Below are 16,488 nucleotides of genomic sequence, written 5' to 3' on the forward strand. Positions count from 1 at the left end.
CCCGATACCAGGATGATTTTGCAGGAAAACTATGTGCTCTTGCTATAGCCTATTATTGGGTCCCCTGTTCTGTTACATGTTGACACTATGCAAGGGACCCCAAGCACTGCCATGCCCAGTACCACAAACTGGGAAAGGTGCCAGTGGCAGCGACCCTCCTTTCCCAGGACAAAAAGCCAGCATGTATCCTCCCATATGGAAAGGATTTGCTATTGTTGGTTCCTAAGACTACTGTTTCTTTCCATCCGTAGGTGCCGATAGGCTAATATGGCACAGGGACCCTCGTGGAAGATGCCTGTCACGTAAATTGTGAGGCGAGACCCTGTAGAGGTGGAGTGTGGGGACAGAGTCCCAGAGAGCAGTTTCCAGGCTCTCGGCCTCACGTGGAGGAGTGCTGGCTCAGGTAGTAGATGGCTGTCAGCTGTGGCTAATTGACTGTCAGCTGTAACCAGTTAGCCAATTAGCCATTGATATAACTGCTGAGGCTGCATTGGTTGGTCATTCGGTTGGTTGGCAAGCAGAGAAGCGGACGGCAGGTTGCAGGTTGTGTGGATCCAGCCTCCAGTGAGACTATAGTGGTATGACTCCCCTTTCTGTGGCTCTGAAGGTGTTCCTTTTTGGCCTAGTCATATCCTGCGTTGTTATGTGGGGAGCAGCACAAGAGACCCCACAGGCCACCTCGTACGACAAATGGCAGAGCGAGCAGGGTCTCCTGCACAACAAGGATGCACTTAATGAAATAGCTCAGTTGCAGGACCAGCAGCCCCGAGGGCAGGCGCTGGAAGCTTGGGACCGCCAGTTGGAGGAGGTTCTAACCGTGTTGTTATAACTCGGAGGAAGTGCTTGCTGGAATAGCCCAAGTACAGGACCAGGTGTCCTGGTGGGAGGCGTTGGAAGCTGGGATCCACCTGTTAGAGGAGGAGCCCCACAGTGGAGACTCTGAGGCAGAGGCAGATGCTGCGAGTGGAGACAATGTAGCTCCCAAACCACAAGCCCGGCTCATTTTGAAGTAAAAATTAAAGCATGAGCAACCTTTGGGCCCCAGGGGCGTTGCTGCCAGTAACCCAGCTGTGACTGAGTTCACAACCTACATGCCTTACACTCCCACTGAGTTGTAGGAGCTGGGGAGGCGGTGCCAACAGCACCACGGAGAGCCAGTCTCGGCTTGGCTACTATGTTTATGGGATGAGGGGTGTGGGGACAGAGCCCCAGAGAACAGTTTCCAGGCTCTCGGCCTCACGTGGAAAGGTGCTGGCTCAGGTAGTAAATGGCCATCAACTGTGATTGGATGGCCATCAGCTGTGGCTAGTTGGCCGTCAGCTGTAACCAGTGAGCCATTGACCACTAATATAACTGCCGTAGCTATGCTAGCAGCAAATGGGGGCTAGCAAGAAGATGGTGGCTGAGCTAGCAAGAGTGGATTGCAGCTAGCAAGTGAGGTTGGTTGAAAGAGAAGCGGACAGCGAATTGCGGGTCATGTGGCTCCTGCTTCCTGTGTCTCCAACCCAGCCACCAGTGAGACTATAGTGGTATGACTCCCCTATCTATGGCTCTGTGGGTGTTCCTTTTTGGCCTCATCACATCCTGCGTTCTTATGTGGGGAGTGGGACCAGAGACGCCGCATAATACCTGCATGACAAGGGGGCAGACAGCATTCTCTGCTCCCCAGGTGAAATGGAAAAGCTAACGTCCGTGATGAGGCATGTGTCCTTGTGACAAAGGTTACAGAATAGCCATAGGTTGGCCCAAGACCAGGGCAACCACACTCTAATGGAGTAGCTCACTGCTGCGGTATGCACGGTATGGGGAGAGGCTGGTGAGCTGCCAGACTCTGTGAATAAATGGCAATCGTATACTGAATTTAATCAATCTGTGAAATGGGTATGAGACATGCTATGTTCAACTCTAATATGCAGGGGCCACATGACGAGTGTTTTACAGCCAGCATGAGAGATCTGGTTTTGGATACTGCCCCTGAAAGTGCTTTTGGATCCTTGGTTGCCATTCTTACACCTTATGTGGGGCGTCAGATCCATGAAGTTACAATTGCCATGGCCACCCTAGGGGATGTTGAAAGCCAGCGGCAAAGAAAGTTAAGACCGGAGGTCTGAGAAGTTAAGGCCTGGAAGCCTAAGTCAAAAGTAAGGGGGCGAGGTCGTTGGGCTCAGAGAGTAAGACGCGCATAGATGTGGCGTGATCTCGTGGCAGTAGGGGTTGATCGAGAAAAAATAGACCGAAACCCAATGCACTCTTGTTTATGAGAAACCCTGGCTGTGCCCAGAAAGTAGTAGGTGGACATCGAGGGACACCCTCTGACATTATTTGAACTTGACTGAAACTTTTTCTCGTGAGCTGGGTTCCTGACACAGGGCCCCTTGCGGAAGACGCTTGTTGCATAGATTGTGAGGCAAGACCCTGGAGGGGTAGAGTGTAGGGACAGAGTCCCAGAGAGCAGTTTCTAGGCTCTCAGCCTCACGTGTCGGGGTGCTGGCTCAGGGTGGTGGTTGGCCGTTGGCTGTAGCCGGTTGGCCAATTAGCTGCCATGACTGTTTGTTGGTTGGCTGGTTGGCAGGTAGAAAAGCGGATGGCGAGTTGCGGGTGGTGTGGCTCCTATTTCGTGTGTCTTGCCCAGCCGCCAGCAAGAATATAGTGGTTTTACTCCCCTATCCATGGCTCCATTGTTGTTCCTTTTTGGCCTCACCAAATCCTGTGTTCCTATGTGGGGAGCGGGAGCTGAGACCCCGCATGACACCCTGCATGACATCCACCCCCACCCCAGGTACTGCTATGTTATATCTGGTTCTGTCTTAGGCCATCCTGTGAATAGTCATGGATTTGACAGAGTATGGTGGAGGGTATGTGTGTGCATCTTTTTCTCACATAGCCAAGCCAGGAGGAGGCAGTGCCTGGTAGTGGACAGACAGCTGAGCAACTCCTCGCATCATTTATTTGCAGTTCTGAGCCTTGGCTACACATTGAGATCACCTGGGGCACTTTTGAAATATATCCATGCCTAGACTATGCCCCCAAAGCCTGTTTTAATTACTCTGGGGTGGGGGCTCAGTCATCAGAATTTTTTTAAGCTCCCAGATGATTCTAAGCCAAGGCTAAGAACCACTGACTTGAACTTTCTCAGTTATAATCTCTCATCTGTATCTTAGAGCAGCATCTTTCAAACTGTAATGTGCACACACCTCCCTAGTGCAACTTGTTAAAATGCATATTTCAAGCAGGGAAGGGTGGGAGGGGCAGCCGAGATACTGCAATTGTACCAAGCTTCCAGGGGAGGCCGATGCTGCTAGTGACCAGACCATCAGTATCTGAAAATCAAGGCTTGGATTAGCCTCTGAGTACTTTCTTTTCTCCTCCTCCTCCTGCTCCTCTTCCTCTTCTTTCTTCTTTCTTTTTTCTTTTTCCTGGTTAAAGGATAAAAATAAACTGGAGGAATATCTTATTTTGATACTTTAGTATTCATATTTTTAAAACAGACCAAAAGAAGACATTTTGCACCCCTTTAAGTATTCCCCCTTCACTTGTTCCACTGAGTTCCAGCTGCTGTCTGTGACCACAGACTTTGGAAAATGTGAGTGGAAGACTCGGGTATCTGGCCCTTGCAGCTTTAGTCTGTGACACATTAAGCTTTTGCCCTTTTTACAATGGGAAAAAATGAAATGAAGTCATAAAGAGAGTTCCAATTTAGTTTTTCCAGAAAGACAAAAAAATTAAAGTTACAGAGTCTTTGAGGCATCGGTGCTCTGTGGTATTGGAATCTTTTTGTGTGTCCACCTGTGCACGCTTGTGCCAACATGGCCTCAAATGACTGTACCCAACAAGCAACCCAAAGCTATGGGGTCTGCCCCACCCAGCCTGGACAGGGCTATTACCAGCAGAGCAGTCAGCACTATGGACAGTAGAATTATGGTGGTTACAGTCAGTCAGCGGACACTTCAGGCTATGGCCAGAGCAGCTATAGTTCTTATGGACAGACCCAGATCACGGGCTATAGCACTCATTCGGCTCCCCAAGGATACAGCTCAGTGGGTGGCTATGGCATTGGCCTGAGTTCTCAATCGTCTTATGAGCAGCAGTCCTACCCTGTCCATGGCCAGCAACCAGCTTGTGGAAACAGAGTCCCAGAGAGCAGTTTCCAGGCTCTCGACGTCATGTGGAAAGGTGCTGGCTCGGGTAGTAGATGGTCATCAGCTGTGACTAGTTGGCCATCACCTATAACCAGTTAGCCATTGGCCACTAATATAACTGCCATGGCTAAGCTAGCAAGGGTGGATTGCAGTTAGCAAGAGGGTGGTTGGTTGGCAGAGAAGCAGACAGCGGATTGCAGCTAGCAAGTGGAGTTGATTGTTTGGCTGGCAGAGAAGCAGATGGCGGGTTGCGGATTGTGTGACTCCTGCTTCTTGTGTCTCCAACCCAGCCTCCAGCGAGAGTATAGTGGTATGACTCCCCTATGTATGGCTCCGTGGGTGTTCCTTTTTGGCCTCACCATGGGACTAGAGACCCTGCATGACACAGCTCCTAGTAGCATCTTGGGAAGTTGTGGTAGCAGTTCTCAGAGCAGCAACTATGGGCAGCCCCACAGTGGGGGCTATGGTTCCCAGTTTGGCTATGGTGGTCAACAGCAAGGCTATGGAAAGCTGCAAAGCTCCTATAATCCTCCTCAGGGCTATGGACAGCAGACCCAGTACAACAAGAGCAGTGGAGGGGGCGGTGGAGGTGTGGAGGGAACTACGGCCAAGATCAGTCCCACCATAAGCGGTGGCAGCAGTGGCAGTAGTTATAGCAGTCAGGACCACAGGTGGGGTGGTGGCTATGGGGGAGGCCAGCAGGACTGAGGGGACCACAGCCAGGGCAGTGGTGGTGGTTACAATTACAGCAGTGGTGGCGATGAACCCAGAAGTCAAGGTAGCTGTTGGAGGAAGAGGTGGCATGGGCGGAAGTGACCATGGTGGCTTCAATAAATTTGGTGGCCTTCGGGACCAAGGACCACATCATGTCTTTGAACAGGATAATTCAGACAATGACACCATCTTCGTGCAAGGCCTGGGCAAGAATGTTACAATTGAGTCTGTGGCTGATTACTTCAGGCAGATTGGTATTATTAAGACAAATAAGAGAACAAGACAGCCCATGATTAATATGTACACACACAGGGAAACAGGCAAGCTGAAGGGAGAGGCAATGGTGTCGTTTGATGACCCACCTTCTGCTAAAGCAGCTACTAACTGGTTTGATGGTAAATAATTCTCTGGGAATCCTATCACGGTCTCATTTGCTACTCGGCAAGCAGGCTTCAGTTGGGGTGGTGGCAATGGGCATGGAGGCCGAGGGCAAGGAGGGCAATGGGCTGTGGAGGCTGTGAAGGTGGTGGCAGTGGTGGCTGTGGCCCAGGGGAGATTACTCGGTAAGGGGGGGGGGACGTACAGCAGCCAGCTGGGGACTGGACGTGTCCTAATCCTACATGGGAGAGCATGAACTTCTCTTGGAGGAATGAATGCAACCAGTCAAAGCCCCTAAACCAGATGGCCCAGGAGGGGCACCAGAAGGCTCTCATATGGGAGGTAGCTATGGAGATGATTGTTGTGGTAGCAGAGGAGGCTGTGATCAGAGCAGCTACCAAGGCTGAGGCAGGGACCATGGGGGTGTCCAAGGGGGCCAGGGTGGTGCGGACAGAGGTGGCTTTGGCCCTGGCAAGATGGACTCCAGAGGTGACCACAGACAGGACTGCAGGGAGAGGCCATATGAGCCTGGCTCTTGAGGCTCTGGAACAGTTTTTCTTCTACATCCAGTGTTACCTTCATTATTTTGTAACCTTCCAACTCCTGATCACCAACAGGTTTTTGTGTCGGACTATGTAATTGTAACCATATCTCTGGTTCCCATTAAAAACCATTATTTTTTTTTTTTTTTAAAGTTAAAGGTACATAGAATGATACAAAAAAGGCAGCTGGATTCCCTGAAAGATCTTACAGTGTTTTGTTTTGTTTTCTATTTCCTTCTCCTCAACTCTATAATAGTTTTGTCCCAATTTTGTGATTAAAAATAAATGATGAAAATAAAGCTTAAACCAGAGCAAGAGATACATAATTTAAAAATACCGGGGGTGCCAAAAAAATATGTGCACATTTTAAGAGATGTTAATACTTTGGTCAACGTTGCTCAAACATTAGTTCGCCATAATCAGAAGTGTCTGGACGCTGATGGTAACCACTTTGAGCACCTCTTATAATTGCAGAAGTCAAACATGACTTGTATTCATCTTTTGTTATCAGTATATATTAATACATTTTTTTCCTTTCTTAAAATGTGTATACATTTTTTTGGCACCCTCTGTATAATTACAAACCTTAACCTCTAATCAGACCTTTCAATGGCATTATCATTCTAAAAAAACTACGCAATATGTTTGATATGCATGTGCACGTCACTTAATCTTGTTATGAGAAAATTCATCCACAAGGTAAACCATTACATTGTGCTGCAGGGCTGTATGTGAGGAGGGCTGGTCTCTATTTCCAAACCCTTTCTCCTGGGGCAACCACTTTGAGGTATTTCTGTTGTTAGTTCTTCAATACTTACCCCTAGAACTCCAAATAATGTGTTTATAGGAGTTTTTTCCTTGACCTATCAACTTCTGACATTATCTATGACCTTTCCATTTTGGAAGATGATGATTTATCTAGCTCACTTTCAGTACCCTCTGACTCTCTTCCCCACCCTGCCTATCAATTTGATTATTTTGATTGGCAAGCATATACTGGTCCTGAAAACCATTCTGAGATAGCTTACAACTGAGGTACCTAAGCCACTTTCAATGGCTCATGGAGAAGCATTCAGAGGTGGGATAGATGCTTACCCCATGCCTGGATTTGGGTCATCTCTAAAAGAAGAAGAAGAAAAATCTGTCAGCTCAAAAGTCAAATGAGTCTGATATTGACCATGAGAAGTCCATGGCAGAGACTCTCAAAGAGGTAACACTAATAGCCAGCAGGTGAGGCAAAAATAGCCAACTAGGCAAGAGAGCAAGCCAGGATGTTATGGGGAACTTGATGTGGGTCAGCAATACGATGTGGTCTCCACAGAGGCTAGTTACATCTTAGGGTAAATAAAAGTGGTGCATCCAACATGGTGCAGTCCCAGGAGAGAGCCTGCTACAAATGGGTAAAAAAGAGAGCTGTACACACCACTTTGCTTCTGCAGTAAGTCCTGAGAAAGGTGCTCCCCCAGTCATTCAGCAGCACCCACCTTGCATAAAGAGACCTCGCTGTGTTTGATTATTTAAGGGGAAAATAAGAGCATGAGGTCAAAGAAAAGTGGCCATTCTAAGACAAAGCTGCAAATTTTTTTATTTCTCCTATCCAAGAGGTGGGGTCTACATCTTCTTTCCTTGAATCTGGGCAGGCTTGTGACCACCTTGATCAATAGAGCACAAATGAAGTGAAGTGGCATGACTTCCAAGGCTATGTCAAGAGCCATGCAGTATCTCCTTGTTTGTGGGAACAGGTGCTCCTGAAACCATGATCGTCATGTAGGAAATCCACATACCCTGTGATCGCCATGCTGGAGATGCCATACATGAGTTCCAGCTGAGCCCAATCTTATAACCATCCCTTCCAAGGCACCAGATACATAAGTGAAGCCATCTTGGACGCTCCACGAGCTGAATGTCACTAAGTGACTTCTGTGGATAGCACATGGAATAAAAGAATTGCCCAGCCAAACCCCTTAAAGGACAACATATGGTGAAAGAGATGAGTAGATATGATCGACATGGAGGCAACATATATATCATTGGTTTTCCCTAAAGAAGAGACCCAAACAAATAGAATAGAGACAAAAAGATACACTAGAAGAAAACTACTAATCTATAAACTATATTGTCCAGTTGACCACATTCCTGGCAAAATAAAGGAAAAATTTTCCAGCTACTTACATTCTGATGAAATTTTGGTTCTATAAGAATGATGGGGGAAAAATGAACAAACTTCAAGAGAAAACATAACAGATTACCAACCTTCCCCCAAAAAAAAGCACAAAAATAAGGCAGACATCAAAAAGTTACCTCTCCAGCATTAGATAGCATAAGAAAATGAAACTAGCCGTTCAGAATTTTGAAGAAAATGTAGCGATTCAATAAGTCTCTCCTATTTGAAGACAGCAAAGAGCCATTCTTCATGTGTAAGGGCCTCAGAAAAATGAGCTTCCCTGTTCATTTATGTATATCTGAATAACTGAGACAGAAAGGAAAATTCAGGACTTCACAATAGTATGAAAGGACAAGTGGCAAGCACCAAACAATTTAAAAAGTATCTAAATCATTTTTGTAAATCTGAGAATAAATGCAAAATGGGAAATAATAAATCTTAATCTGAATCTAATCAAGACCAAGTTGTTGAAATAGGGAGAGAAGTAGACGGGGAAGAACATGAAGTGTCTTAATGGGAAATGCGAAGGAAATATTTCAATCTTGACTCTTATATTTAGAGGAAATAAGGTTAAAGAATGCTTTTGAACTGCATAATAAATTCACCTTTCAAACACTGGAGAAGATAAAATGGGAGAAAACATCATTCATGTAACCAAAGGGAAGAAAGTGAAGGAAGTAGCCACAATGCTTAAACATGAAAGTATAAACCAAAATGGCATAAGAGAAGAAAACAACAGTTATAACAGTGAATGTCATGGTTTTAAACTGCCCTGTTACAAGATCCAGACTATGCTTTTATACTAAATTCACAATATAAGAGAAATAGCAAAACAAAAATGATACCCAAACTTTAGAAATGAAAAAATAGTTTAAAATGCACCAGCAAAAAGGGTCAGATTCAAAGAGCTGTTAGGAGCAGCAGCAATATTAGTATCCAGCAAAGCAGAATTAACTGGAGAAAGAAAAGCATTCATGCTGAACAAAGGATAGAATTCATGACAACAATATAGATATGAGAGCCTGTTACATGCTGAACATGATTGTGTCAAAGAAAATGTCACAAAAGCAGAAATACACCTGAATATTCATGTTTTTTGAGTCACGTTTAAGAAGGGAAAGGACCAGTTGAAGCACAGCCAGAGTCAAAGACACCCCAGATGTTTAGCCAGAGGGATGAAGATTCAGGATTGTTGTCCTCAAATACTTGAGGGATTTTCATGTAGAAAACAAATTAGAATTGTACATCATGGCCCCAAGAGGCAGAATTAGGACAGTTTGCCAGAAGCGATGGGCATGTAGTTTTTATTCATCCTAAAAAAAAACTTTCCTAAGAGTCAGGGTCTCCACCGAAAGGGAATGTCCAGCTCCAGGAGGCAGCAAGATGCCTTCATGGGGGCCTAGTAAGGGGGATAGAAACACCTGCCAGAGGCTGAGTCGTTGCCATTTACCACACGTGTGTACAGTGACTCTCTGAGGTCTGTGCCACTTTCATCCCTATTTTATAGATGAGGGAACCATGGTGCAGTGAAGTTGAGAGTTTGTCCAAGGTCAAACAATGAAAAAGTGACAGACTAGGATTTAAACAAGGTGGTCTGGCTCCAGAGCGTGAGTTCTTCACCATTGCCCCTATCTCCTCTCTTCCTCTTTCCCTGTCTCCTTGCCCTTCCTTCCTTCTTCCCTCTTTCCCTCTCTCATAGATGTGGTCCAAGGATTATACTTGATGGATTTTAAAGGTCAACACAGAAATTCTCGAACTTATGTTTATAGCTAGAGTCAAAAATAAGTTGTTCTTGTTGTTTGTTTGTTTTTTTTTTTTTTTTCCATTAAAAGTATCTGGAGAAAGCAGCTCAGCTCTGGAAAGGTGGCTCCCTGTTGTCATCAGGAACCTAGGCCCTTTTATCCTTTGTTCTTCAATCTTTAACACATGGCTTCCACCCTCAGCATATTGAAGTGGCTGCTGTGACTCCAACTTTTCCATTTTCAAGAAGCAGGAAGGAGGAAGGACTAGAGCAAAATGACCTTTCATGTTGCCCCACCCAAGGACTCCTGACTTTTGACCACCTCTTAGGTCGTGAGTTGGGAAATGTGGTGTATTTCCCAGGAGTCTGTTACTAAGAAATAAAGGGAGCCACGATATTAAGTAGGCCACCAGCAGTCCCCGCCATCATAAATTATTAGCTTGCTGAGGGGAATGGGATGGCCATGGGGCTCTCAACAGCCAGTGATGATGGCAGTGTGCAATCGGAATCATCTGATGGAATGGTTGTAAAGTCATCTGCTACTCTCCAATCACAAGTTAGTGGTAGTTTAATTAGTGGCAGAGAATTCTGTAGTTTTGATAGCCAGTATTGATGGTGCTTTTTCATTAAATATACCCATGCTCTCCTTTTACTTTATTCCTTCCCTTACTTTGATGACATAATATGAATTTTTCCCCATAGATCCTTTTTGATTTATTGTGTTTTGCTAAGCTCAAATTAATTGGCCTTGGAATTTAAAATCCTAGCTTATTTTGTCTATGCATATTCTGTGAAAATGCTATCCTGTGAATGTGAAAAATAAACACATCATCCCATTAATTTTCCTTAATTTCTCTAATTCTTTATAGTTTAGAAATGTACAGAACCACTTTTGAGTGCACTCAAGAATTATATGGGTTATAAGGATGCAATTTCATTTCAGGATTGTATAAGCTAATTTTCATTTTGGACCTTATTTTTCTTTTCCCCTCTCTTCCTTGTTTTTTTCATCTAAACACCCACTATTTGGAACAATAACTTATTGAAAGTTTTATAAATTAAATAGCTCTCAATTTGTTCTTTAGCCCTGCCATTTTCTGCCAAGGACTTTTCCTGATTCGTTAAAGCATAACTTACTAAACTAGTATAATGTTACCCAAATTTGATTTTCTTTTATACTACAATGCTCGTTGCAGTTCTGATGAGGTTTCATACCTCCAACCAAACACAGTATTCAGTATTGCTCACTTTAAACCATTCACCAAAGCCCTCAGTGGACTGTTTTATAATAACTATGAATACAGTAATACCAAAATTGTAGTGTGATATTGCTAAACAAATTATATTGCTAATAAGAGAATTTTACCTCCACAATTTCATTTGCAGCAAATAACCACTATTTACTGGGGTGATTTTGTTTTGTTAATAAAGAAAATTTTACTGCAGCCTCTTCATGGAAAAAGGACATCCCGCTTTAAAAATTGATTTTTAAAAAATTATTTAATTTAGTTTGAAATTGAATTAAATACATCACAATAATGTACGATGGCTTTACCGTTTCTATTGAGGAAGGATATAACCAAATAGTTTCCTAAATATCATCTGACATTTAGTGAAGCCCCATGTGTTCAAGCACTAGCCAGTATTCACATCTACCTAGTGTAACAAGGCATTTGTCAAGGAAAAAAAAACTTCCTCTGCACCCATATTCATCTCTACTACAAGTGAACGTTTTACCCACCACAGCTGAGAACGACCCCTGCCTCACAGACCTGAGGCATTGCACCATGAGTCTGCAAACAGCTGATGCAGCTCTCTGACAGAGGCCTCCAGTTGCCTTTAAGTTTTGCTCCCTCCAGTGCTGGCCTCATTATCTTCCACATAATCTCCACCTGGCTGCCAAATAAAAATCTGAGTGGTAAAAGTGGTGGGCAAACTCACACCACTGTGCTATCTTACTTGGCTTTTACATGGTGTTTGTTTGATTTTAATCTGAACTAGAATAATTTTTAAAAATCAAGAGTCCACATTAAAAAAAAAAGTGTAGCATTTCTCGAGAAATCATATCGGGATACACTGAACCCATACTCTACCCTGGTAACAACTGGATGGAGTTGAGTCATGGCCAAACTCTGGCCAGGATACAGGCCTTCCAGTTTGCCACAGTATCCTTGACAGTGAAGACAAGTGTCAGCCATCATCCTTTACTGTGTTTTTACTGTTGCTTTCCCTACAGTAAAGGAAAGTATCTCTATCCACTCTGTCTGTGTCAAAAGTGGGAATAGAAGTTATACTGTGTTGAGAGAGAGTTAGAGATGAAGATGGAGATAGAGATTGAGAGAAAGAGATATTGAGAGAGAATATCTCTTTGACAAAGAGAAGACTAATCCTATAATTTTTGTAAGTAAATAGTCTACTTCCCTCATTTTCTTTTCTGCCTAGATCCCATTTGCACTTGGATTTCAACCCCTGATATAATTGCTTCTGTGCAGATTGTTTTTACCAAAAATGGCCACAACAAATCCATGTGCTTATTCATAACCTTGCTGCCCCAGCAGGAAAAGGTGAATTTTAAGTTCCCACCTCTAGACCTTGGGCAGGTCTCTATGACGACCTTCATGAATATAGTGTGGTGGAAGAGACACTGCTTGACTTCCAAGATGAGGTTAGAAAAGAATACTGAGCTCTCTGGACTTGTTTTCCCTCTGAGGATACTTGCCCTGGGAACCCAGCCATGTGTTGTGAGAAAGCCCAAGCCAAATGGAGGGGCCACAGGTGGGTGTCCTAGCCAAAAACCCCAGCTAAGATCCCAGCCCACAGCCAACATCAACTGCTGGATGTACAGTGACAGTTTGTTGTCATTTTTCAATACCCATTATGTTTTCTGGGGGAAAGAAATAGGACTGAAATGGTTTAACTCCCGATGATTCCAGCCCCTAGCTATTAAGTCACCCCCAGCCTCCAAGTCTTCCACTTGAAGCCTTGGAGGCTTCCAACATTGTAGACCAGATCTAAACTGTCCCCCACCTTGCCCTTTCTGAATTACCTTCAGAATCTGTAAGCCACTGACGTTTGGAATAATTTGTAACATAGCATCATATAACCAGAGCAACTCCTCTAAGAATTAGCTCCAAGTGATCATTCTGTTTGTTTGTTTGTTTCAATTAAAACTTGATTGCATCTGAAGACAGAAAAAGACATGCCTATATTGGATATTGCTGTTTATTTTAATTAATTAAATTATTTATTTATTTATTTATTTATTTATTACTGTATCAGTGTTTCACCTATTACAACTAAAAGAAGCATTTCTCTGTAACATACTTCAGGTCCCATGCCCTACAGGGGCTGATATTAGTCAACTCCTGACAAACAGAGAGATTCCAAACAGCAGTAAGCAGCGATACACTGGTAAAGTTCCTTGCAATCATTTCACCCTGAACGATGAAGAAGACTGCTTGAAGGCCCTGACGTGGATAAGGAACAACTCCATCATCACAGAAGGTAAGGACCGCATCTTTTCAGAATTGTGTTGTTTTTTTTATAATGAGTCTCATTTTTCGTCTAGTTCCAGTATATAATTAGTGCCTAATTAATTCCAACTAAATCATTCATCTGTCATGCTTTGTTTTCCAGATTAATTTATAACTTGTTGTCATTTTTGGATACCCAGCGTGTTTGCTGAGGGAAAGAAAAAGGCTTGAGATAGTTTAATTATCTATAATTATTTTATTACACAAAATGATTATCCGAAGAGCAAAGCATGTCTAAAATCATTAACTAATTAAAGAGTAATTTAATAAGCAAATATGTTTAGCAATTATATGGAAAATATGTCTCCTTTTGTGAAGCTGGAAAGATCTACGAAGAAAAAGAAAGATCTGTCTGTGTTGGAAGGGCTCTTTTCTTCTTTTGCAATCCATTGTTCTGTTTCTTGGTGTTTCTGCACAGCCCTTCCCACAAACACACATATTCAAGTTGCATGCCACTTTTTGAATCAAAATGAGTGTAAAACATTTGTACAAATGCCTCTGCCACTCAACAGTGTTTACTCAAACATCGTCCTCTCTATTGCTTGGATTAAATTAAAATTGTTGGACTAATAAAACAACCAGAACAGGGCCTGGCTACCTATTTATCCTTAATTGAAACCTAGCAGTCAAGTTCTGGAGATGACAGTGCAGCCGCTTTATATAACCTAAAGCAAGGGAGGGTCAATGACTTGGTTGGGTTATACAACCATGCATGGAGAGCTGGGATCTAACCCAGACCATGGATTCATTCATTTCAGGGATGTAAAAATCACTAAGTGCCCAGAATGTGGGGATTAATATGTAAAATTAAATATATTAATTTATTTAATGTATTTATTTAAATATAATGTAATTATATCAGTTAATATAATTAATATATTATAATTAAATATAATTTCTTCTGATTTTTGGTGGAAGATTTAAGTATTAGTTGACATTTTGTCAAGTTACTACATTTACTGCATTAAAAAGTTACTAATTTATTACGTTAAAAATTAAAAATTGGTTAATGTTGTAAAGATTTTGTAGGGTATCTGATAGACACTTGTCTTATTAGGGAGAACACTTCATGGACAGTGTAGCTGCCTGACCACTGCACTGTACCCCTGAAGCTGAAGCTGAATAATAATGAATGTCAACTATAATTTAATATATATATAGTCACAGAATGTGGAGTACAGCATAGGGAATAGAGTCAATGGAATTGTAACAGCTATATACGACGTCAGAGGGATAGCAGATTGGGGGAGGAGGGTTATCACTTTGTGAGGGGTGTAAATGTCTAACTATTACATTGTTTTGTACACCTGAAACTAATTTAAAATAATAATAATAATAATAATAAATTGGTATCAAATGAGGTTCAATACGTAGCTAAATTTAATTTGCTAATACTTTATAGGCTATTTGCATCTAAATTCACATATGAAATTGGCCTGTAATTTTCTCTTTTATGCTTTACTTGTCAAGTTTTTGGAATCAGGGGTATGTTAGTCCCACAAAGTGGTTTTATGAAGCTTTCCATATTTTTCTGGAGTCTGAAATATTTTGTGTAACCTAAAAGCTGAACAGGAACTACCCATAAAACCAATTGGGTCTGGAACCTTTGTGCAAAGTTAGAAGAGATAGATAGATAGATAGATAGATAGATAGATAGATAGATAGATAGATAGATATAGATAATATTGCAGACTAGTTTAAAACTTGTCAAAGTATTTTCGTATTTGCATCAGGACTTGGTATTACAGTTTTCTGTCTGTATGAGCTTAATAATATAGGCTATTAGTGTTACTATTACTACTACATGTGGTGGAGTTGTTGCTACACACTGAAGCTTCTCCGGAGTATGAGCCCCTGCTGTCCTGGTGATAGTGCAGCCAAGGACACAGTCTCTACACAAAAGATGGGGATCCATGAGCACCAGGTGCCAGTCTGCTTGCAGGGAGGCACCTGGTCTTAATGAGAATCCTAGAGACTGTGAAGTTCGGAGAACACTTCCCGAGAAAGGAGGATTTGATCTCAGACTTAAAAAGGCAGGATAAGCAAACATAAAGAGGTGGGGGAGTTTGATTTGCGTCCAAAAGACAATGGCCCAACAATTTGGGAATTTGGGCTGGGCCAACTCTTGAAAGACAGCAGAGGGAGGTGAAGGTGGAGGGGCAAGTAGAGGACCTCAGGGTCCACCTAAGTCCAGGTTTAACTGGTTGCTTTTCAGGGGTTGGGGAACTAGTGAAAGGGGATAACCAGTGTACAAAACAGCACCTTAGGAAGATGAACCTTCCATCTGTAGCACCCATCCAGTAGAGAGAAAGGGATCTAGTAAGAATGGGTTAGAGAAGACCACAGTAGCCAGTTGGAGGTGGGTTGGCAGTGCATACAGTTGTCAACTTAAGAAACGTCCAAAACTTTAGCGACATTTAATGAGTTTATTTGAGCCAAACTGATAACAGTTGCTGGGAAGCAAAATCTCAGTGGATTGAGAAAATGCTCTGGAGAATGGCAGTCTTGCAGCTTATCTTATGCATTAGAATCAAAGGAGGAGAGGTGAGGTGGGTTACATGAAATCCATTGGTGGTAGACTAAGTGGACAGGAGAAAGCAAATCTGGGAAATCTCCAAGATTGGATAAAAAGTAAAATGGAGAGACACTTCTTTTACATTGGTGGGTATAGGATAGTAAGAGATAGCACAAAGAGATGGCATTTGGGGTAACATATAACAATGAGGGGTTCTGCAGTCTCGTTCTCTGGTGTGGTGGGCTATGCCCTGAGGGGTCCAGAAAAAGGGGATTTCTCTGACACTCCAAGAGTATGTTATCCTAGATGCAAAAAGATAATAGACAGGCTCACTTAAGGTAAAGATTGACTTTTATCAAGGAAGCTACAGGCCTAGGATGTGACTACCCACCATGACCCACTTTTAGTTAGGAATTTTTATGTTCAGCCCATCGTATATGGTTAATTTCAGTCTCTGAGTTTGTAGGGCACACCATGCAGGCCTCCCCTGAGCTTGTCAGGTTAGTTATCTGGCCCCCTTTTTGTCCACACAGTTGAGGGTTGGCACAGCCACTTCTGGCTTATTTCCAAGTCAGTCATGGAATGATGGTATTTGAAGCTAGAAACTAGAAGTTGAGCACATCATGAAAAATAAGGAGTTAGGGCTGCTGCATTCCTTTGTCCATTACCATTCTTCCACCCATCAGTTCTTGTTTCCTCCTCATGTCACTTTAATAACATCAGGAAGAATGTGGGTGTTTTTCATGAGAGTTAGGTTTTGCT

The 16,488-nt window shown here is 42.9% G+C and overlaps 1 protein-coding gene and 1 pseudogene across 5 annotated transcripts in view; both read left to right on the top strand.

The window, feature by feature from the left end:
* CFAP61 (cilia and flagella associated protein 61) overlaps positions 1–16,488 on the top strand; it is a 332,611-nt gene that overhangs the window by 225,219 nt on the left and 90,904 nt on the right. For all 5 annotated transcript variants that reach the window (XM_019712531.2, XM_074317334.1, XM_074317335.1 and 2 more), the window contains exon 21: positions 13,008–13,182. In XM_019712531.2, coding sequence (XP_019568090.2) covers positions 13,008–13,182 — 175 coding nt within the window. The remainder of the gene's footprint in view (positions 1–13,007; positions 13,183–16,488) is intronic.
* On the top strand, positions 3,807–7,602 carry LOC109435015 (RNA-binding protein FUS; annotated as a pseudogene).

Source organism: Rhinolophus sinicus, linkage group LG13, assembly GCF_036562045.2.
Source record: "Rhinolophus sinicus isolate RSC01 linkage group LG13, ASM3656204v1, whole genome shotgun sequence".
Taxonomy (NCBI): Eukaryota; Metazoa; Chordata; class Mammalia; order Chiroptera; family Rhinolophidae; genus Rhinolophus; species Rhinolophus sinicus.